Source organism: Saccoglossus kowalevskii, chromosome 9 (assembly GCF_978046115.1).
Source record: "Saccoglossus kowalevskii chromosome 9, keSacKowa6.1, whole genome shotgun sequence".
Lineage (NCBI taxonomy): Eukaryota > Metazoa > Hemichordata > Enteropneusta > Harrimaniidae > Saccoglossus > Saccoglossus kowalevskii.
The window spans coordinates 35147367-35173292 of NC_140649.1; the positions used below are offsets into that span (position 1 = coordinate 35147367).

At 31.8% G+C, this 25926-nt stretch overlaps 1 protein-coding gene across 2 annotated transcripts in view; it reads left to right on the forward strand.

The window, feature by feature from the left end:
* Nucleotides 1-25926, forward strand: part of LOC102802885 (protein SSUH2 homolog) — a 172383-nt gene that overhangs the window by 55937 nt on the left and 90520 nt on the right. For both annotated transcript variants that reach the window (XM_085503456.1, XM_006825686.3), the window contains 5 exons: nt 7534-7703; nt 12397-12567; nt 13188-13257; nt 13885-14014; nt 14893-14953. In XM_085503456.1, the coding sequence (XP_085359582.1) occupies nt 7562-7703; nt 12397-12567; nt 13188-13257; nt 13885-14014; nt 14893-14953 (574 nt within the window). In that variant the 5' untranslated portion in view covers nt 7534-7561. The remainder of the gene's footprint in view (nt 1-7533; nt 7704-12396; nt 12568-13187; nt 13258-13884; nt 14015-14892; nt 14954-25926) is intronic.

Below are 25926 nucleotides of genomic sequence, written 5' to 3' on the forward strand. Positions count from 1 at the left end.
GGAAGTCATTAAGACATTGATGTAAAATAAACAACGTCATTTATGTCATCGTCACAAGTCTTTTTTTGTTTGCCCCTGACAAATAATTCTGAATGTGCTGGAGCAAAAGTGAAAGTAAAACACGGCTAGATGTTTTGCACAATAGTCTAGTAATTATAATGTAGAATCACTTTATTGGCATCTGGAACTCTATAAAGTTGCAGAATTTAGATTAATTGTTTTTGAAAATATTCAGTATGTAGAGTTTAAAGAAGTGTGGCATTATTTAATCTTTTATCCTTCATCTCCTGAAGTGTTGTTGCATACTGGCCAGAAATCAGACTTTACGATTCTGCGTTTGTCATAAATGTCTCTTTTACATTCATTGAATTACATGTCGTTTATAGTAAAAAATTAAAAAAATTTAATGTCATTCAAAACAATATAATGGTATTCATTTGAACTGTACTTTTATTACAAATTACCATATCCATGACGCAATAGTAGTTTATGTGTTGTAGGAAGGTTTGCCATATAAACAGGTGGTTGCTATGGTTACAACACTAAATTCAATAGATTATAACGGGATTGTGATGCTCAAAGTAACTTAAGAAATACTACGCATCAGGTAACAAGAAGAATTATGTTGAGTAGTTGTATATCACGACTTAGCAAAGATAGCACTCAATTTTTGTATAAAAATATTTTTTTGTGGTTAACTGTAAAGGTCATTGCCTCTATAGCAGGAGTTCCATTCACCGATGACTGAGAATTTCAACACTTGTGTGATATCGGCCTTTATTAATTGTGTGTCGTTCCCGTTACACCTACGTATATATGTATTGTATTGCTTCGTACTTCATTTCTAGTCTTCTCATCGTTTGTATGTTCTAATCAGACCATAAATCTTTCCCACAGTGGATAAAAATTGCCTCAAGGGGGGAGAGCCGCGGATATTATAATGACCCCGATGCTCTTAATTTTCTGTCTTGCTTTTCTTATATACAGTCGCATCGTGTGGTGTATATTTCAAAGTTATTTTAATGGAGAGATGCATGGTTTGGTAACATTTCATTGCCTAAATCGTCCTTGCAAAAAACTTCATTGATAATATTTCACATTTTTATTTATACAGAATTGTTTCCGCAAAAAAAAAAATTGTTATGGGATCTATAATGTTTTTACATTTTTTCATAATTCCACTATTTGTTGTTGAAACTCAACTTTTTGTAAAAAAATATAGTGATCATTACCTAAATATCGAAAGTGAGTGAAAATGAAGCACACACATATGTAGTGCTCATATATACATACATTTCTGTGACAGCTGTTTCTAACCTATAATTAAGAAGTCGTTTATGATTTCATAAAGGTTTGAAACAATTCATCAGTTCGATATATATATATATAGAGAGAGAGAGAGAGACAGAGAGAGAGAGAGAGAGATATTCAATTAAACACAAAGCAGCTATTATAAAACGTAGTTATGAATTGAATTCAATAAAATGTTGATTGGCTGAATGGGATTACTTGTAATTCTTTATTTTTGTCTTCCATTGTTAATTGGATCTATTCATTGTGTGCTGCTACATGGTACTGCTCCATGTTATGTTGACTGATGTGATAAATTTAGCTAATATAACCAGCTATCTATATTCTTTGCACCACCTAAATTTAATATACACATGTACTGTATCATAATTAAGTGTTAATTTAATTTAATTAAAGACACAGAGACAAAAACAATTCATGGTATATCGTGGGTAATTTTAATAAGCTGTTTAGCTTTGGTGTCATCAAATGATGACAGTGAAACTGTTCATATAGGTGACCATCTGTTATTTCCATTCATTCACATTCATCATGCATCCATCAACTTTTGTATCTGCCTTCTTCTTGAAAGCTACCAGCCATCTTGTTTTGATCCTTCGTACATGTACATGTATGTAGATATATTAAGTATACCTATATCTGATTTTGTTTCATAACAACATTCTCCATTCTTTGTTTTTAGCAAATGTCTTTGTTAAAAAATATATTTTCAAGTTCTTTTTAAACTTGAAAATTACAATCCTAATTCCTTCAATGCTTTTATACTTGTACATTGGGTGGACCTCTGTCGGATTTGTTCATTTCATAAGGATAACTTCAAATTACCAATTTTAATGACTATTTTTGTATTTTTTGATAAAAATGCTATTATTGCTATTATTTTTGAAAATTACCCACCAATTGCTTTGATACTTAAAATGTAAATGTTATTGGTGGACCTCTCAAATTTGTAACCCAGAAATAACAAATTAATTGTTATCAATCATCTTGTCATCAGTCCTAAAAACTAGTTGCATGTTATAAACACTACTACTAGTACATTTAAATTTCTCATTGTAAACAACATAATCAACTTATACAGAAAGACAATCTACTAAGAGATCTACTGCAACTGTAAGGAGATCTATACAGTTATACTGTTACCTGTAATATCATTCAATTGAGAGGACTTCAGTCAAACCTGATAGAATATGAGTACCAAAGAATGAATCAAATTTTGTCCCCAAAACTCACAATACTGTATAAGTGGGCATTATGGGATATCATCATGTTTGACATCTACCCTAATTTAATGCGTGACTCCAGATGCAGCCATACAACCACCAGTTATAAATGAGGATATAAGCTTTATTATACCCGTGAACAATTAAAATTTTTTGGTTTGAAAATAATAATTTAAAAGTTGATATGGTGTAAAAAAGCACTAATTTAACTACAAGCTAGTGCTAGTTTATATATTTGTGCCAGGTACGTGGCCCATGACATTGAATGTTTTTTTTATATGCAAATTGAATGATGCTAATATACAGAAACAATATGGCATGTTTATGTGACTGCCAACAATAAATATAATAGCACCATCAACCAGGTCCAGTCAATACATGTAGCTGTGAACCTTAATGTCACATCCATTAATGGATCAGTTTTAACAATAAATGATGTCCTAGAAGTACTTAATATATGGAAGCTCAGTTGTCATGACTTTTGAAGACTAAAAACTGTTTGTAAACTCTACTGACAGGTCATTAATAACCCAAGGCTTACATACATATATGATTCTAGTGTGAAGTAAATGCAATTCAAAATACAGAATAATTCTATTCCAAATAATTTTATGAAAAGGGGACAAACTTCTTTACGTAATTTTCCCAAAATGTCTATTAAAATTTAAATATTGATCTATTTACTTACTCATTAAATTTCTATAAAAATTTGTTGGTAAAATTGATTTTCCATTAAATTCTAAAAACTTAAGAACTTTTCGTTGAACTCCCTCCTCCCCCAAAACCCAAAGGGATTTCATTTCTGGATTTAATGCAACAATTATGTAAAAGTAGATGTTGAAGTCGTGTACAAATCACCATAGTAACAATAGGGGATTTCCAGTTAATGCAAGATCTCTTGTAATGCACGAAAGACATCTGTCGCAAAAATTGATTTGATTTTAAACCTGAATTTCTGTTTTTTATAGTTCAGTGTTGGATTGCTAATCTTTCATAGAAGATGGCATTGAGATAATATCATTAATATTTTATCAAAATTAATCAAATGTGTATAGCACATTATTAATCATGGAAATACCGGTACTGTTTTGTTTTTACATTCGATTTCATGCATAATGCATGATCTTGCAGTGATTGGAAAATGGTCTATTGCATTGGAAAGATCATAAATATATAAAATGTCTTCACTGATTCAGTTTTCATAAAAAATAATTGCTTTAATTTATGCTATACATTGTACCGTAGATTTACCCAATTCAGATTTGTGTATTTTCTGATTAATATACAGCTCTCTACACGTATAAATTAGATAAAGTAGTGTGGGTTTACATCACTGCACAACATAGCCAATACAAATGAGAAAAAAAAACAGCATCACAAAGTTCAATTCAGTATTTCTTGCAATATAAAGATATAAAAAAATGATTAGTTATCGTTTTTGTTAATATTTCTTTGATATGAATGGAACTATTGTATTATTAGTGTCTTTATTTAAAGTTTGTTTGTGTCAATAGTACAGTAGCACTTACTGTGACATGTATAGCACATATATTTATTTTGTTTTGCACGCCGAAATATCATTTTACGTATAATAGTATTGAATAATTACTTTGTTTTGATAACTGCCGTGGTACGCCTATGAGTCATGCATAACAAACAACATCTGTAGCCAGTTTAAATGTAGGATATTGGGTCAATGTACTAATCAAACTCGCTAATGAATTCTGTACGTACTGTACTTTTTACTCTCTGTAGCCATATTTTACGAATAATTCCATTCTCAAATATCTATTAATATTAATATATGTATTCAGCATGACCCTCCTCCCTTTGAGAAGTAGCAACACTTTCAATTTCCCAGTATATATGTTTTCTAGTTGTTCACTTTAGCCTCGATAGAAATGAGAAATGTACGCTGCAATATATCAATGTTTCCCAAATGGAATTATTTTTAATAATTTCTTTGTTAAATTTGAGTAAAATATTCGTTATTTCCCTTTGTCTACAACTTTTTGCAATGGTTTTGAAAAAAAAACACAAAAAACCTCAAAAATGACAAAAGTTGGCATTGACATCCAAAGAGTTGATTAAAACTCTTTGAGGAGTGAACAAATTATCATTGACCTTTCAAAGTAGTATGTGATCATGACAAATCTCTAATTAATACAGGACCTTGCGTTTTTCCTATCTTGGTTTGAAATCTCATTTATAATTTGGGAAATAAAAGGATTGAGTTTTGATTTGGTAACACCTTTTCTTGATTAATTACTTGATAAATAATGGATTAAAACCTTAATGACTGATACTTAACATTTATATAATAGTTAAATACTACTTGTATCACAGTACCTCAATTGCATGTGTTCTACTTCATTTTAAATAATCAAACTTAATATGAGAGCTGTGACTTCTTCGTTTAATGGTAATGCATTATCAACTGATGCTCTAGTGCTGCATGCACTTTAAATCAAACGCCATTATATTATAAAAGTATGTCAAAATATATTTTAATGATCATATATTCACAGAAAATGGAATTTTTGGGTTTATGCTTTTCTAATAGAAAAAATGCATTTGTATCATTAATATTTATAGATATATGAAACAATCTTAAATAAAAATATTATAAATATTATAAGGCAAATATTATTTAATTTAATTACTAGGTATGCATCTTTGAATCATCAAGGATATATGTATCTACCGGTATTATACAAGCAGCTTGAGTGTATAATATTCAGATTTCAGTATTCTTATTTATTTATCATATATTCGTGAAAACTAATCTGAAAATGAGAACCTGTTGTCATAGCAACTGCCTACAAATCACCATAGGGGTATTAAACTCTGGCCCGAAAGGTCTCTTTTCAATAAAAAGGTATTATACATTTGGCCCTTGTGGAAATAAAAGGAAATCAACGTCAGGTGAAAATCTGTATTTGATAGTGTTTGAAGTCTGGTGTTTGAAATCCGACAGTGTTTCATATGTCCTTATTTGGATATACCTTTATCAGTAGGAGTGATTGCTCACTAGATTTATTGACACCAACGTGTATGTCCTGGAAATACGTTTTTTTACAATTATCATCAAGTGAGAACAAAAATGTACATTTAAAAAAAAAATCCTAAAAACCAATTCGTACTACCGTAGTTCATAGCTGTGGTACGTACTATGCATCATTGTGCAAACATTTTTTTATTCATGATGCAGCATTGTAGAATATATCACAGACATACAACTACACATTCAATAAATATCAGCAAAATAATATTATTCAGTTCATATAAAAAATTATAAAAAATTAAATGTATCATGTATAAAAAAGTTGTGCATTGTGCGATTGATTGATTATGGGTGATTTTAGATGTTCTTAATAATTCTACAACAAATTTTTCAGATTATTGAGACCTGGAATTATGAATAATTAGGAGCGCTTCTGGTTTTCTTAAATTCAACATGGTCACCAAACCATTTAGTCAATCATTATGGATTTTGAGGGAGGAGTAGATGTTGTGAGTACCTAGATCAACGGATGGAGCAGTTGCTGATAAATTGATTTTAAAGCCATTTTTCGATATTTAATATGGCAAAACAATGTGACCAAGTTGAATATTTATTTTTTTTTTATAAAAAGGTATCTTTAGTTCCTGTTTGTCATTGACAGTCTTATTTTAGTTATTTTGAGAAAGATTATGACTGCTCACTTGGTTATTTGATCTGAACACAAACTACTCAATGTGTGTTTGTTTTTGACTATATTTACACATGAAATATTTCCATGTCTTTACAAGAGTAGGTTTTTTATCTCACTTAAGTCTTACTTTTGTTTTCACGTATTTGATGTGGAGTAGCTGACTAAAGTACATGTTTAAACAAGTCAAACCCATTTATTATATATTGGTCTTTTTGAAGCGATTGTTAAAGATCAATATGGATAACTTCATAACTGGTATTTGTTAAATTTTCTTGTATACATATTGAATTATTATTTGTGACAAAGTAAAAAAAAAATTGTTTCGGTGGAGAATGAATTATTTTTCATTTGACTAAAATAATGAACAAGAACATATTGCTTTTTGTTTGTACCTTCATCTATGCTTGCTCTACTAATAACAATGCGGGCATACACTTAATTTTATGTCTCGTATAAAAAGTACAGAAACTTTTTTGGATATATACCAGTTGATGTACATGTATATATGTATTCATTAGTTTATGATGTTCATTTCACATAGATAACATACCCCCCAAACCCCCACCGCACCCACCCGCCGCCGCTGCAGAAAATAAAAAAAAACAACAACAAAAAAACAATTATTTCAGCACACATTTTTATGGTTGATTGATTGCCATACTGAATTATATTCTAATTAGCGGCTTCATATTTGTTTAGACATAATAAGACATTAGTCTGGTAATGTTGTTCAGTGATCCCCAGCAGATCGGGCTTGCATATATTTTAAATGCTATGCAAGTATACTACAATTATCACTACATTTTGTTGACATAATGTCGTAAATCATTCATAGCGTTTTGTAGCCGTTGAAGGACGGTCAGACTGTTGAGACGTTTCAATGATGTCAAATGTATAATAACCAGTGTGTGAAGGACTTAAATCGTGTAATTTGACAAGCATCGTAGCTTTCATTTCTGTTCATATAAATGGATCTGTCAATGTTTTATAATTGGTATTGTGCGAGAGATGATGGGAAATTAATGCTGATACACAATGATTGTGTTGCTCGTCACTTATTGTCACTTATAGTTAAAGGGCGGCAGTCGTCGTGCCGCATCTAGTTTGATATGGGACTCATAGCGACATATACAACGCTTGTAAAATACATTGTTTATTTACATGAAATTCAAACATGCGCTGCGCGACGACCACCGCGTTTTAATGCTAATGATATCAAAAAAACTTATCATAGATATTGTATTCACCTTCAATAGTCAGTCACTGCAGTAAAAAATAATAATTTTTCGTTACTTTTTTTTTAGGTTTTTGCATCAACAAATATAATTGAAAATGGATCGCAGTAGACGTTATCAGGACAGAGAAGTACAGTGTCGCGTCACCGACAGTCCCAGTGCGATGGCGGCACTTCATCAGAAACAACATCACAGGGAAGAAGGCGATAAAACACCACCAGCAAAACATTACTTATCATGTAAGTTACTGTTCATTGAGCTATCATCATCGTATCTGTATTGATAAATTAATTGACTGAAACCTAAAAAATTACATTTATGTATCATAATCATCACAGCTAGAGTCTTTATTATATCAAATGACCCTGAGTTTATAGTCTTCTCTTCAAATCCTATTTCAAATTGTCATGACAACAGCTTAAAATTCAACTGTACATGTTTGTGGCAGTGTTGAACAGAATAGCAGGGTCTATTATCTTCTTGAAACTTTGGAATGCCAAAATTATAATAATTTAAATTTTTTTCATACTTGTTATCCAATTACAATTTACCAGAATTAATGTGAGTAATGCTACAGAAACTTATAAAATGAGTAAAGGAGCACAATTGTGGCACTTGAATGAATTAAGACTTGTTACTGAAATGATGTGTGTACATGTAAATTCCATACCACAAGTATTATCAAACATATTTGCTTGGTCTGATCTTACCATTGAAATACTAGGAAGAACAGTGTGTGGTTAATATAACCAAGGCTAACTCAACTATGGTCTGCTGTATTTTTTTTAATTGAGACCCGATCAACTAATGTCAGTCAAGATTTCACTGTCTGATGTCTCTGACCGTAGTCAGATCTCCTCTGACCTTTGGCAACCATGATCAAATATTCTCATGGTTGGAGACACCAAATGACAATTTTTTCTAACCATGATCAACCTTCGTCAAAAAGATTCAACTGTTATTTATTTGCATTCTGGTCCACTGGATTTGATGGTCGACCATGATAGTCCATGGTCAACCATCAAATACCATAGCGACCATGGTCAAGCACGGTTGACCATGGTCATCATTTCAACTGGAAATGGTAATGCTTGAAAGCCGGGGTATATTTGAACGTTATCAATTTTATTTCCTGCATGTTGATTCAGTATATGAATAAAATTGAGGGTACATATGCACTAGCATTGTATCGCCATTCATTGACAGTTCAACTGCAGTCTCCTCTAGGACTGTGCTGGAAATCATTATGTTTCACACGTACGTACCAACTCTGAGATTGACTGATTTATTTCATAGGTTCAGTCTGTGCATTTATCTAGCTTTCAAAAGACCACTGAAACAAATTTATATGAATGAAAAGAAAGGCGAAAAATAATGCTTGTCAAGTCTAATCACTCAATCAAACTTGGCGTCACTGAGTTAACATAATCATCTAGGGACTCCATCAAAGTGGATTGCTTTCTACGTTATTGTATGTATATTGTAGTTCAGTACTGTCTTTCTGCTTTTCTTAATATAAATTACTAAACTATAGAATTGTAAAAAGTTTGGCAATGTGCTCAGATACATGTGTAAGAAGGATGTTTTGAAAATTGATTTTTTAGTTTCGTTGCAGCTTTGCCGATGTTTGCATTATGCACGTTTAATTGAAGTGAGTACAAAAAACATTATTAACACCATGCTGACTTGTGACACTTTTTCACTGATCATTCTGGTTTTCGTTTTTTAATTTGGTTTGTGAACAAGAATGAACAGTAAGGTGATATAATGATGTTTTTCCAAAACAAGGATATTTAAATTGATGATGTCGCTTGCATAGCAAATTATTTTGCATTTGATACAGTCTTCTGGGACTTCAGTTCAAACATCGACCAATTCACGCCTCGTAGGCTTGAGTCATATTTGGTATTCAGTGCCCAATGTTGAATACAAAACTGTGATGCATGCTGGGATTGATGAGTGTCTAGAGTAAGTCGTAACAAAAGACATGTACAATATTGTAAGGATATGATGAGGGTATGCAAGCGTCTGATATATGATAAAGAACTCACAAGAAACTCAAAATTGCAAAACCAGTCTATCGGTACATTTCTAGATATCCTACTGCAAATTGTACTTTAATCATGATCATCCCAAACCGATTTTGACAATGTGGCACTATAATCTTGTTCATTTTTAGTCCCCGTTCGGATGCAATTCAAAAACAGGGACTTATCATGATGGATTAACTTCTGTGTGTCATGTGTCCGTGCATCTTAGACATGCCTGGACCAATCACAATCAAACTTCACACATACATCATACGTAATATTATACATATGCACATCAATCTGTTTCACGCTCTGATTCAAGATGACCGAATGGAGACCATTTCTTATGCTGAAAAATCATAAAAATAAAAAAATTATGGATGGATTTTGTTAAAATTTAGTACATCCATTGGACATTATGGGACCTTGATGCATGTCATTCTGTTCTTCAGATCAGATTTAATATGGCTGACCAATGGCCATTTTGTTTTCAATGCAATATCTCAATATGGACATTGTCAAGTACTTGTTTGATGATCAGATAAAAGATGACTGAATGTCAATCATTTCAGTGTTAACAAATCAACATAATCAAACATCAACTTCTGAATCCATATGTCTGACATGTTTATGTTTGAACTATATTACTATAAATAAAATTATATATCTTAAGTTTGATAACTAACAGGGACTGTGCCATGCATGGCTTGTTGTTTCATACAATCGACTACTCATATGTTCTCTTGTTTGACATGCATAGAATGGGATCGCATGCTTACAAATCATAAGAGATTGTCTCCCTTGAGATTTTCACCGCATACATGGTTATAAAACTTAGTCATACTCAGTTAAACTCTTTGGTAATACATACAAAAACATCTCCATCTCTGATAGAATATGCCCTGTCTGTGATCTTGGAGAAATTGAAGATGAGAAACATTTCCTTTTCACGTGCCAACTATATGATAAAGAAAGAACCAGCCTTTTTACTAAACATAAAATGTATGGAGAGACATTAATAAACATATTAAATAATAAAAACGATCACATAATTAAAGACGTTTCAAAACACATTTATACTTGCTTTATGCTTAGGGAGCAAAAAATCAAACAATAACTTCAGTACCAGCTGCCTCAAAAAAAAACCCACAAAACACAGATTCACATTTATTTACATTATATTACAATTATTCATTTATCTCTTATTGTGAGATATGTATTTATTTCATTCATTTACAGTACTTTTAGTATTTCCTTTTATTTTCATTTTTTTTTTATTATTACATGTTTTTGACTTTATTGTATTTTATGTCAAGATCTCAAATGGGATACGATAGCAATAAAGAATTACTTACTTACAATTTATATGTAACCATATATTCATCACATTACCATAGAGGGTGTAGTTAAGTTTAAAGTGAACTATTACGCTAACGTCGATAGTCTGTGCATGCTCAAACAGTAAATGATAATATGAGATGATACGAGAGTTTCAGACTTGATGCAATGACAGTAGCTCACAACTATAAGTCATTGGTTGCTATATCTGCAAATGTGTATCAACCAATATGCTAATAATTGTCTATACATGTATGTATCTAATTAACATATGAAGTGTACATGTAGTTCCATAAAATCATGATTTCTCTGTCGTTTTGACGCTCAGGTTTGGTCATGTGATAAACTGTCACCTGATATTGCTTATTCGTAGAGCTAGTTGATACTCGTGGCATCCGTTTGTGTATAGTCTAGCCCATGATGTTTCTTGTATCAACTTACACTACATGTAGGTTTACTACGTATGTAGGTGTATCACAGAATTTTCCCCAAAAAACAAATGAATTAAAAGTGTATTCTTGTTAACAAATCACTGAGTAATAATTTACATCAACAAACATGACAGCTACATTGATGGCAATGTTTTGTTTTTTTTAATTTTTTTTTTTAATTTAAAAATTATAAATTTTAATATTTTTTCGAAAATTCAGAAAAAAAACCCCTGTTTTGTGCACATTTTCAGGGCTTGACCATTGGAGAAGAGAGGACACCTTTTTTAATGCCAAAAATTACAAAATGTCCTATATATACATGTATATATGAAATAATATATGGATTGTCAACGGGCATCAAGATAAACTCCATGGAATTATCCTGTATGAATAATTGTTTTTGTCAAAAATAATGAAATTTCAAAATATGATTTAAAATAAGTTATTTTGCAGTGACTATCAACTTTTGTAACAAGCTAAACTTGACTCTTCAAAACAGTTACTCATATTTTTTATCCAAATATATAATGACATACAGTAATAAGATAATAGCAGTGTCAAAAATGTGTGTTTTTATGTCCAAGAAGATGAAAGAAAAAAAAACCCAGAAATTGTGAAAATTGATTTCTTAGAATAACTGTAATTGTTGATTTTTCAGGTCACGCTTAGTTCGTATTGTCTAGACAGTACAGCCTTACTTGTCAGGAATGGAAATAAATCAAAGACTTTCCATGAATGAGTAGTATATTATAGTTAAGCTTTGGAGAATTGAATGTATCAGGTTTCAAAGGTGACACAGAATCGGGATGTGTAATGATTATTTACCAAGCATTTATTCACCTTAATGAGTTTCCATTCATGTTATCAGCCATATTCAGATTGATTTATGTATTCCTCAATGATTCATTTGTATTCAGTGTATTCATTCTTTTTGTATTTGAATGAATATTGATTTGCTGCGCTGACACTCCTTGGGCAGGATTAATGTGACAAATTACTTCATTCAGAGAAAACGACTTTTTCTCCTTTATTTTACTTATTGTTGAATAAGTTCCCCGGTTTTCTGTATCTGTCGATGTTGATAGTCCAGTGTATAAGCGTGTTCTCATTTGAATATTACTTATTTCATGCAGTGAAGTGGGCACCTCCAAAACTGACTGTAGATGCTCCTGGATGGGATGGTGATATCCCGTCAGATGACTTAGATCAGGATGATGTACCAGGTCAGCCATTGCTTCCTTGTGCTACTCCTGACATTAGTTTGTTTCATACTCCCGCTGGATATGAGAATACAACACATGGAAGTAAGTACTTAATTATTCAATTCTTTCATTTATTTATGTGTAAGGCCCAGAACAAAAATATTCACAGCCTTTTTGAAATTTTTTCAATTTTCTATAAAAAAGAGCATAATTTATGTTATTTTTTAAAATAAAAATATGCAATCGTATTGCCTGATTTTGGAAATTGACAAGGAACTATTATTTCTGGGCCTAATTGTACATTATTTGTTATTTAAAGGCATGTATGCATGGGTTGCAGTTATTATAATTTCTGCAAATTTTTATATTTCGTTTTGCCCTGGTATGGTGGGCAAGGTCATTAATGTTTCTCTATGTTTATAATTCTGTTTTGCAACTCAAAATACATAATAAACGTAACTCTCGTGTATTATATAGTTATCAAATGACCAACATTTATTTTTGATTTATTTAACTTTTATTTTAAGTACATACATTTCTGTGCTCACTTATAATGTACTGGTAATAGTCATTGTTCAATTGATTCATAGTTATCAATAATTGTGCAGTGCATTGTGGGACATTTATGCAAATGTATTCCATATATGGGAGATTTATGCAGATGGTCACCATATATAGTCTCTTTAGATTCAGTTATGTATTATAAATGTTTGTTTTAACAGGACCCTCTATTGTACCGCCTCCTGATGACCACGACGGCATCCACCAAGAACAGGATCACGAATTTGTAGAGTGAGTACCGTTACACAAAAGAACTTTATCATAAGAATATCATAAAATATCTTTCACTGAGTGGAAGTTCAATTTTATTTTAAACATTTTCACCGGCTAGTAGAAATAATTTAGTGATATGTAACTTCAGGCGAGAAGCAGTTTATGCTTACCTGTGCGATCGTTTGTCTTTATTGACAGGACTATTTTTGTTACTCGCTACATTGTCACTGCATTTGATGTAAGAGTAACAAATGTTTGTAAGGAAGACTTCTCTAACATTACATTAGGGATGGTTTTACTCTGTTGTGTTTGTTGGCAGATGTACATTTGTGTATGCAGATGAATTACAATGTCAGATTTTGCTTTTCATTAACTTCATTAAAATGTTTACCGCTGAACATTTGTTTGTTTGATAGTTTCTGGTAAAAGGGATTACTATTCTCAGCTGTAAATGACAGCAGAATCTTAGATATGAACCCTTTTTGTTATTTCAATTGCATAAAAGTATGCCCTCTATGGCGACAGCTCTATTGTTTTTAAAGTTAAAATCCTATTATTAACGAAGGTTTGAATTACAATGATGCAGTTCTTAGAAATTGGAAATTATGTACTTACTTACGTAGAAGTTGTCATATCTGTTGCTAGGGTTACTGGAGTCAGTGAGACTGAAGCCAGAGATTTATTGTTGAACTATGTATCTCAGCAGTGTTGCTATGGTAAAGCAGCAGCGAAAAATATGCACATCATGACAATACAGGAAAGTCATTCACTTTATGTAAGTACGGTAAACAAAGAGCGGATAAATACATGTATTAAGTTTCATATCTTGGGTAATGTACAATGAATATGTCGTCAAACTAACACAAAAGGTGATTTCGTGTTCATTGTGAGATCTTGTGCAGTGCGTAAAAACGCAAAAATCAAATGATTTGATTTTAAACAAGATGTAATTTTTTAGAGAGGGACATGGTCTTAAGGCACCCTTACTTCATAAAAATTGATCATTGGAAACATTCAAAATTTAGTTATTGTGTTTTTCGGAACCCACGTGATGTTTTGATGCCACTATGACCTTTGTTTGTCCTGTTTTCACGTTCGATTTTACGCATTATGTAGGATCTCACACATTTATGACCAGAAACAGGAATATGTTCATTCTAGGCCTACATGTAATCATGAACAGTTGCAATAGTTCTGTTAATGTCTCACCTTTTTCATAACATTAACTTTTTCACCACTAGACTTTCTTGCCCTAATTTTTCTTATATTTCTTCAATATTTTTGGAAATAAACCCTAATTTTGGAGCCAACAGACAAAATTTGAGTCAATTTTCAGTTCTTGGTCAAATAAATTGGCTATTTTTGTTCTAATCTTTTGAAGGAAAGTCAGACTATAACCGGACTATTTGTCAACTTGTGATGAAAAGAGAGAACTAGTGGTGAACAGGTTAACATTTTGTACACCATCGCAAACTTTTACACTTACCATTACTAGCAACTTGGAATTAGGTACAACTGGTCAAATATTAACAAGGAAATACAACAACAATATAGAAAATAATATGGTATTCAAACGATTATAATCTAATCGTTTTTCATTTCATATACATTGTATGATGTTTCATATATATATTATTTTTTGTTGATTTCCAGTACAAATTAGAAACATTTGCAGAAGGCAGGACGACATCATGGACATACGAGATATATTTAGGTATTTCTTATCTTTATTAATGCATTTTGACTTTGGGGATTTGTAACATAAATCATGTTTTGTAAATGTGATTCCATCCTTATATTAGTCATCAGTCTCTCTAGACTGTGATACCTACTTACCCCCTCGTCCTTTCCTGACCAATCATTAAAAGCAATTGAACTATTATAAATGGTTCTTATGAGTTATCTTACTGTGGTCGCAATTATAATTTGAAAATCTTGAGTATGAAAGTATAAGAGTGAATTAATGAGTAACACAGTTTACATCTTTTTTATTCTCAAAATAGAATAATAACTTTTCAACAACATATTTAAAAAAAAACAGAAATAGAGAAGGTTTCTGTGTCAAAAATCTTCAAAATACATTATATAAGGTGGGTCTCAACATATCTGATCAAAATGTCATCAAACGATCACATGTGATGTGAATTTTTCTAAATTGAATTACCACCTTTTACCCAGGGACCAAATATATGAATAACAAACATGATCTACAGATATCACATGACACTAGTTAAGCAGCAGTTTTTCTGTGGAAAAATGATTTTCTTATTAAAGATAAACTTGCAATAATTTATATTAAATTCTCTGTAGACTCAAACAGTTTGAGTAATCTCATAATACGTTATTTTGTAGAAATTTTATAGTTAGTCTATTCTAACCTTAATTAATTCATGGATAGTGAGTGTTGTTTTTACAAAAAATCAAAATAAGTTATATGCTATATTGATATCAGCTCACATCATGACTAATTTTCACTAGGTTTAAATTTTGCTGATTTACCATTTCAGGCATATTCAGTGGGTTTTTAATTCACGGTTTTATCATTTAGATAATGTGTTCTATGCTAAATTTGACATATTCACTGGGTTTTAATTTAGCGCATTTTCCAGTCAGCGAAATAAGCAAAATTAAAACCCATTGAATAATTAACCCTTTTACAGTATATAAACTTGTCAATTGTTCCGTGGCATTATGCGGTACTACCTTTGGTACATAGTCATCTTGTCGTTGATATTTATTATGATGGTATTTATTATTTTGGTGTTGAGTTTTTTTTTGAGGAATATCTTCAAATTAATTCTTTGAGCATCAAAAATTTTCCCGTGCAGATTAGTGATTATGCTTGTTTTTATGCATTTTTCAATTTTTTTTAAAATTTTTGGCCGCATGAACATAATTTTCTATTGACTACAGTCTAAAAATAGTGAAAAAATGATGTGAGTTTCATTTTGTGAATGGTGTCAAAAGTTGACTTTGGTGCTCATGGTATATACATGTACAAGGATTGACAATACATTAGGAAAATAACTGAATGCTTGTGCAATTTGATTTATATTATTGTTGATGGAAGCTGCTTTTTATTCAACATCCATTGTCTATTGCATCGAATATTGTGACATTCAGGTCTCTTTAGGGTTCAAGTGCCAGTGACATGTGACAACACTAATGTGACAGATATTGAAACATTGCATTTGGCTGTCAGTCATACCCATTTTTAGTCTTTCTTCTCGCAATGATTTAGATTTGTATGTGTTACAGTAACCCTTTGCGAAGTCGAAGCGATTTCGGCTAAGTCACAGGTAGTTGGATGGCTTCCATAAATTTTATTGTGTTTTACCGTCAGTTTTGGAGTAAAAGAACTAATGTTTCGTTGCATTGTGGATTTTATTCGCCGTTAAAGGGCTGGAGGAAATTTAACTTAACACCTACTGTCAGTCTATTATTGAGATACATAGTGAGGTTGACCTGACTCAAGGTGTCAACAGGGGTGTCAAATCATAACTTTACGTACTTCTCGACTGGTTCTCCTTTGATAAAGCTCTATATATAACCTGATAAATACAGACACGGTTAGACCTTTTTATAACGATACAATACGCAACCTGTATACAATTTATTTCCCGAAATGACTAAATAAGAAAGTGTTCAACTGGTACAAAAAACGTGGTGAAAACAGGAATTTAAGTGAACTCAAGCAGAAGATACAAACACTCAATGGTCGATATCAACATTATCACTGTAACATCAAATACAATAACCCTGAAATTTAATAATTATAATTAATGTTAGCAATAGGTCTGACCAGAAAATGTGTAAAATTGTCCGACAATGATGACATCGATAAAGCCATGACGCTGTGATGTTTTTTAATATATTGAACGTACTATAAATAAACCCATGATATTTGCTGACGCCCACTCTGGCACTCTGACCCCGCTATACAACAAAGTAGTGAACGTGTACTGTTCATGGGCGGATTTAGAGGGGGATGAGGGGCCCCTCTATTTTTATCAACCAACAGGGATTTGCGCCATCGGCACTCGCGAACTTGACCTTCGGCCAACTTATCACCCCCCCTCCCCCATTCCAGAATCCTAGATCGATCCGCCCCTGCTGTTTTTGACAAAAAATGGAGCGTGAGCTGCCATGGGAAACATGATTTATCTGTAAAAATTGAAATTATGTTTTTAATTTGGCAAATTTAAGTTATTCCTGTTACACATTTGTATTGTCTAAATTTTATTTTTTGTGTTTCTATAACTGGATATCCAGGACGGTGTTTGAGTGGTCAGTTGGTAATTGAATGTGAATATCGCCAACTCTTAAAATGCTGGGTGTTCATGTTCAAAGTTACCTGAATTTATCATTTATCAGCACGATACATCTCATTGCAATATGTTGTGCCCCTTCATGATTAATATCCTGTTATGACATGCATGTCGTTCACAGCAACAACATTGAATTATGGTCATGTGTTTCAATTGGGTATGTTCAATTAAAACTCAAAAAAGCAATACAATACATGTAGCAACAATGTAAATGGATTTTTAATACACTATTTATATTGTGACAGTTGTTATACTTTGTTTTGTACCGACTTGTTTTTGTGGTCTGATTAAATAGCCATTTTTGTAATAAAATACTAAAATCCTAATACTAAACGCAACACAACCATTTATGATGTTCTAAACACACAATTGGAGCCTTTGTTGTTATGTGTATGTATGTATGTCTATTCTAACATTATCTCAAGAACTAATCATCACTTTTCAATAAAACTTGGAATGCACATACCTAATTAGTTTTGAGTTAAAATCTGTGCATATTATTTACCTAATTTGCATAATATAATTAGTCAATTTTTAGTTGTTTCATTGATATCTGGTACATAGATGCTCTGGAACAATGCACATACCTGATTAGTTTTAAGTTAAAATATGTGCATATTATTTACCTAATTTGCATAATATAATTAGTCAATTTTTAGTTGTTTCATTGATATCTGGTACATAGATGCTCTGGAACAATGCACATACCTAATTAGTTTTGAGTTAAAGTATGTGCATATTATTTACCTAATTTGCATAATATAATTAGTCAATTTTTAGTTGTTTCATTGATATCTGGTACATAGATGTTCTGGAACAATGCACATACCTAATTAGTTTTGAGTTAAAATATGTGCATATTATTTACCTAATTTGCATAATATAATTAGTCAATTTTTAGTTGTTTCATTGATATCTGGTACATAGATGTTCTGGAACAATGCACATACCTAATTAGTTTTGAGTTAAAATATGTGCATATTATTTACCTAATTTGCATAATATAATTAGTCAATTTTTAGTTGTTTCATTGATATCTGGTACATAGATGCTCTGGAACAATGCACATACCTGATTAGTTTTAAGTTAAAATATGTGCATATTATTTACCTAATTTGCATAATATAATTAGTCAATTTTTAGTTGTTTCATTGATATCTGGTACATAGATGCTCTGGAACAATGCACATACCTAATTAGTTTTGAGTTAAAGTATGTGCATATTATTTACCTAATTTGCATAATATAATTAGTCAATTTTTAGTTGTTTCATTGATATCTGGTACATAGATGTTCTGGAACAATGCACATACCTAATTAGTTTTGAGTTAAAATATGTGCATATTATTTACTTAATTTGCATAATATAATTAGTCAATTTTTAGTTGTTTCATTGATACCTGGTACATAGATGCTCTGGAACAATGCACATATCTGATTAGTTTTAAGTTAAAATCTGTGCATATTATTTACCTAATTTGCATAATATAAGTAGTCAATTTTTAGATGTTTCATTGATATCTGGTACATAGATGCTCTGGAACAATGCACATACCTAATTAGTTTTGAGTTAAAATATGTGCATATTATTTACCTAATTTGCATAATATAATTAGTCAATTTTTAGTTGTTTCATTGATATCTGGTACATAGATGCTCTGGAACAATGCACATACCTGATTAGTTTTAAGTTAAAATATGTGCATATTATTTACCTAATTTGCATAATATAATTAGTCAATTTTTAGTTGTTTCATTGATATCTGGTACATAGATGCTCTGGAACAATGCACATACCTGATTAGTTTTAAGTTAAAATATGTGCATATTATTTACCTAATTTGCATAATATAATTAGTCAATTTTTAGTTGTTTCATTGATATCTGGTACATAGATGCTCTGGAACAATGCACATACCTAATTAGTTTTGAGTTAAAGTATGTGCATATTATTTACCTAATTTGCATAATATAATTAGTCAATTTTTAGTTGTTTCATTGATATCTGGTACATAGATGTTCTGGAACAATGCACATACCTAATTAGTTTTGAGTTAAAATATGTGCATATTATTTACTTAATTTGCATAATATAATTAGTCAATTTTTAGTTGTTTCATTGATACCTGGTACATAGATGCTCTGGAACAATGCACATATCTGATTAGTTTTAAGTTAAAATCTGTGCATATTATTTACCTAATTTGCATAATATAAGTAGTCAATTTTTAGATGTTTCATTGATATCTGGTACATAGATGCTCTGGAACAATGCACATACCTAATTAGTTTTGAGTTAAAATATGTGCATATTATTTACCTAATTTGCATAATATAATTAGTCAATTTTTAGTTGTTTCATTGATATCTGGTACATAGATGCTCTGGAACAATGCACATACCTAATTAGTTTTGAGTTAAAATATGTGCATATTATTTACCTAATTTGCATAATATAATTAGTCAATTTTTAGCTCCACTGTCGACTTTGTCGAGCTGGGCTTATCATATGAGTGATTGTCCGTCATTCGTGTCAATGTTTTACTTTTTCGACTTCTTCTTGAAAACTACAAGCCTGAATGCTTTGATACTTGGTGTATGTGTACCTTGGGTAGACCTCTCTTAGATTTGTTCATTTCATGATGATATCTTCAATTCTCTAATTTTGGTGAATATTTTTGTTAGTTTTGGTAAAAAGTGATATTTTCAACTTCTTGTTAAAAACCCCAAGTCCAATTGCTTTTTTATTACATATGTAAAAAATAGTAGTACATGTAGTACATGTGGACCTTTCTCAGATTTGTTCATTTTGTAATGATATCTTTAATTCTCTAATTTTGGTGAATATTTTTGTCATTTTTGGTAAAAAGTGATATTTTCGACTTCTTGTTAAAAACCTCAAGTCCAATTGCTTTGATATTACATATATAGGTACTACATGTGGACCTTTCTCAGATTTGTTCATTTCATGATAATATCTTCAATTCTCTAATTTTGGTAAAAAGTGATATTTTCCACTTCTAGTTGAAAACCTCAAGTCTGATTGTTTTGATACTATACATATTGTTCATTTTCTAATGATATCTTCTGTTCTTTAATTGAAATGTGCATTGCTAACAGCGGAGCTATCTCGGCCGAGAGGCTGCTTGTCAGTTGTTTCATTGATACATGTACATGTATCTGGTACATAGATGCTCTGGAACAATGCACATACCTGACTAGTTTTGAGTTAAAATCTGTGCATATTTTTTACCTAATTTACATAATAATTAGACGATTTTTAGTTTTTTCATTGATATCATCACATTTCAATGAAACAGGACAATGTAATTTTGTTCTGTGCATATTAATTTGCTAATTTGCATAATTATTGGTCAATTTCCAGCTTTTTCATCGATATTCCAAGAATAAATCATTACATTTTACTGAAACTTAGTACGTACATAGGTGTCTGGGGACAATGTGAAAGACCTGATTCAGTTTGAAATTGAAATCATGTTGATTTTTTGCAAATAATATAACTTTGTTTTCAAATAGCAAACCTGTATTAGTCTCCTTCTTGTTCAAAATGTTAATCTTAAATTTTGAATTAATTTTAAAAATTCCCCATTCATTTTAAACTACATGTATATTACTACTTTATGATGAAAACGTATTTTCGTGTCTTCATGATCTCTTAATATTGGGAGATAACAGATGTTTAATATACATATTATTAGGCTTTCAAGTCCCTTCAGGCTTGAAAGCCTATTGTTTTTGTTATGTTTATTATTATTATTAGGGTTTCGAGCCCATTTGGTCGAAACCCTTTTGTAATTGTTCCGTTTATTATTATTATTATTAGGTTTTCAAGACACATGTCTTGGAAACCTTTTGTAATTGTTATGTTTTTAGGGTTTCGAGCCCATTTGGTCGAAACCCTATTGAAATTGTTCCGTTTATTATTAGGTTTTCAAGACACATGTCTTGGAAACCTATTGTAATCGTTATGTTTTTTATTATTCCGCCAGATTTTTTCGCTAAGCGCCATTTCGACACCGTTGCACATATCTGGAAAATTTTTTCATATGTTTGTAAAGGTTGATGAGATCTAGTGCATATCCTAAGATGACGCATGTTGGTCACGTGGTACGGCGGCCATTTTGAATTTTAGGCTAAAATTGGCATGCTCATTTAAACACCTTTCTGAGGGTCTAGGAGTCTCAAACTTTCGTTTAAAAGAAGCATTGGCCCTAGAGCTACGTATTTCATGAAAAAAAAGTTGAACGGTCATGTGACTTTTTTTTCTAGAATTTTCTGAAATATTGTTTTGCATCTCATTTGCATAATTTTGATCGTATCAAAATTCCACGCAATAATTTTGAAGAACATCATACATACTACAGATTAATCAAAGAATCATGCAAATGCGACCAGTAGTTTTGGAGCAGTTGATTTATGAATATTTTTCACATTTTATATAAAATAGTCAGCAATGTTGCATTGTGGGAAAGGGGGGAGGGCCCATATACGATACACATTGAATTGACATATATTGAGAACTATTGCACATACAAACATGGAACTAACGCTATATTGAAGACATTGGACAAGAAAATTGACCAAAACATTGGATGACCATATATGGTCATAGAACTCATTAAATATGCATGTCTCTAATATCTCAGGCACTACTGCAAGTACAAACATGGAACCAACGCTATATTGAAGACATTGGCCGAGAGAATTGACCAACATATTCGATGACCATATATGGTCATAGAACTCATTAAATATGCTTATCCATAATATCTCGAGCACTTGTAAAGATAGAGACATGTACCCAAATCTATATTGAAGGCATTGGACAAAAAAATTGACCAAAATATAAAATGACCATATATGGTCATAGGACTCATTAAATATGCATGTCTCTAATATCTCAGGCACTATTGCAAGTACAAACATGGAACCAATGCTATATTGAAGACATTGGACAAAAGAATTGACCAACATAGTTGATGACCATATATGGTCATAGAACTCATTAAATACGCATATCCATAATATCTCGAGCACTTTTAAAGATATAGACATATGCCCAAACCTATATTGAAGACTTCGGACAAGAGAATTGACCAACACATTCGATGACCATATATGGTCATAGAACTCATTAAATATGCATGTCTCTAATATCTCAGGCACTATTGCAAACACAAACATGGAACCAATGCTATATTGAAGACATTGGACAAAAGGATTGACCAACATATTCGATGACCATATATGGTCATTGGACTCATTAAATATGCATATCCATAATATCGCGAGCACTTTTAAAGATAGAGACATGTACCCAAACCTATACTGAAGGCATTGGAAAAAAGAATTGAGCAACATATTAAATGACCGTATATGGTCATAGAACTCATTAAATATGAATGCCTCTAATATCTTAGGCACTGTTGCAAGTAGGAACATGGAACCAATGCTATATTGAAGACATTGGACAAGAGAATTGACAAACATACCCGATGACTATATATGGTCATAGAACTCATTAAATATGCAAGTCCCTAATATCTCATGCACTATTGCAAGTACAAACATAGTACCAACACTATATTGTAGATATTGAACAAGAGAATTGACCAACACAATCAATGACCATATATGGTCATATAACTCATTAAATATGCTTGTCCCTAAAATCTCGGACACTATTGCAAGTATAGACATGCAACCAACACTATATTGAAGACATTGGACAAGAGAATTGAGCAACATAGTATATGACCATATATGGTATTAAATATGCATGTCTCTGATATCTTAGGCACTGTTGCAAGTAGGAACATGGAACCAGTGCTACATTGAAGACATTGAACAAGAGAATTGACAAACATACCTGATGACTATATATGGTCATGGAACTCATTAAATATGCATGGCTATAATATTTCGGACACTATCACATATACAAACATGGGACCAACGTTAATTTTGGGGGCTATTGCAAACAGTCATACCTGGCCATGCATTGCATGTGACTTGGCCATGTGCCATGCTCTTGAAAACCGGTCATTGCTGCTATGCAGCTATATTTATTATTATTATTATTCCGCCAGATTTTTCGCTAAGCGCCATTCGAACACTGTTGCACATATCTTGAAAATGTTTGCACATGTTTGTAAAGTCTGATGAGATCTAGTGCATATCCTAAGATGACGCATATTGGTCACGTGGTACGGCGGCCATTTTGAATTTAAGGCCAAAAATGGCATGCTCATTTAAACACCTTTCTGAGGGTCTAGGAGTCTCAAACTTTCGCTTAAAAGAAGTATTGGCCCTAGAGCTACGTATTTCATGAAAAAAAAGTTGAACGGTCATGTGACTTTTTTTTCTAGAATTTTCTAAAATATTGTTTTGCATCTCATTTGCATAATTTTGATCGTATCAAAATTCCACGCCATAATTTTGAAGAACATCATACATACTACAGATTAATCAAAGATTCATGCAAGTGCGACCAGTAGTTTTGGAGCAGTTGATTTATGAATATTTTTCACATTTTATATAAAATAGTCAGCAATGTTGCATTGTGGGAAAGGGGGGAGGGCCCATATACGATACACATTGAATTGACATATATTGAGAACTATTGCACATACAAACATGGAACTAACGCTATATTGAAGACATTGGACAAGAGAATTGACCAAAATATTGGATGACCATATATGGTCATGCAACTCATTAAATATGCATGTCTCTAATATCTCAGGCACTATTGCAAGTACAAACATGGAACTAACGCTGTATTGAAGACATTGGACAAGAAAATTGACAAAAACATTGGATGACCATATATGGTCATAGAACTCATTAAATATACATGTCTTTAATATCTCAGGCACTATTGCAAGTACAAACATGGAACCAATGCTATATTGAAGACATTGAACAAAAAAATTGATCAACATAGTTGATGACCATATATGGTTATAGAACTCATTAAATATGCGTGTCACTAATATCTCAGGCATTATTGCAAGTACAAACATGGAACCAACGCTATATTGAAGACATAGGACGATAGAATTGACCAACTTATTCGATGACCATATATGGTCATAAAACTGATTAAATATGCATATCCATATATCTCCAGCACTTTTAAAGATAGAGACATCTACCCAAACCTATATTGAAGGTATTGGACAAGAGAATTGACCAAAATATTGGATGACCATATATGGTCATGCAACTCATTAAATATGCATGTCTCTAATATCTCAGGCACTATTGCAAGCACAAACATGAAACCAATGTTATATTGAAGACATTGGACAAAAGAATTGACCAACACAGTCGATGACCTTATATGGTCATACAACTCATTAAATATGCATGTCTCTAATATCTCGAGCACTATTGCAAGCACAAACATGGAATCTATGCTATATAGAAGACATTGAACAAAAGGATTGACCAACATATTTGATTACCATATATGGTCATAAAACTCATTAAATATGCATATCCATAATATTTCGAGCACTTTTAAAGATAGGGACATGTACCCAAACTTATACTGAAGACATTGGACAACAAAATTGTCCAACATATGAGATGACCATATATGGTCATAGAACTCATTAAATGTGAACGCCTCTAATATTTTAGGCACTGTTGCAGGTAGGAACATGGAACTAATGCTATATTGAAGACATTGGACAAAAGAATTGACAAACATACAAGATGACTATATATGGTCATATAACTCATTACATATGCATGGCAATAATATCTCGGACACTATCACATATACAAACATGGGACCAACGTTAATTTTGAGGGCTATTGCAAACAGTCATACCTGGCCATGCATTGCATATGACTTGGCCATGTGCCATGGTCTTGAAAACCGGTGATTGCTGCTATGCAGCTATATTTATTATTATTATTATTATTATTATTATTAGGTTTTCAAGACACATGTCTTGGAAACCTTTTGTAATTGTTATGTTTATTATTAGGTTTTCAAGACACATGTCTTGGAAACCTTTTGTAATTGTTATGTTTATTATTAGGGTTTCGAGCCCATTTGGTCGAAACCCTATTGAAATTGTTCCGTTTATTATTATTAGGTTTTCAAGACACATGTCTTGGAAACCTATTGTAATCGTTATGTTTTTTATTATTCCGCCAGATTTTTTCGCTAAGCGCCATTTCGACACCGTTGCACATATCTGGAAAAAATTTTCATATGTTTGTAAAGATTGATGAGATCTAGTGCATATCCTAAGATGACGCATGTTGGTCACGTGGTACGGCGGCCATTTTGAATTTAAGACGAAATATGGCATGCTCATTT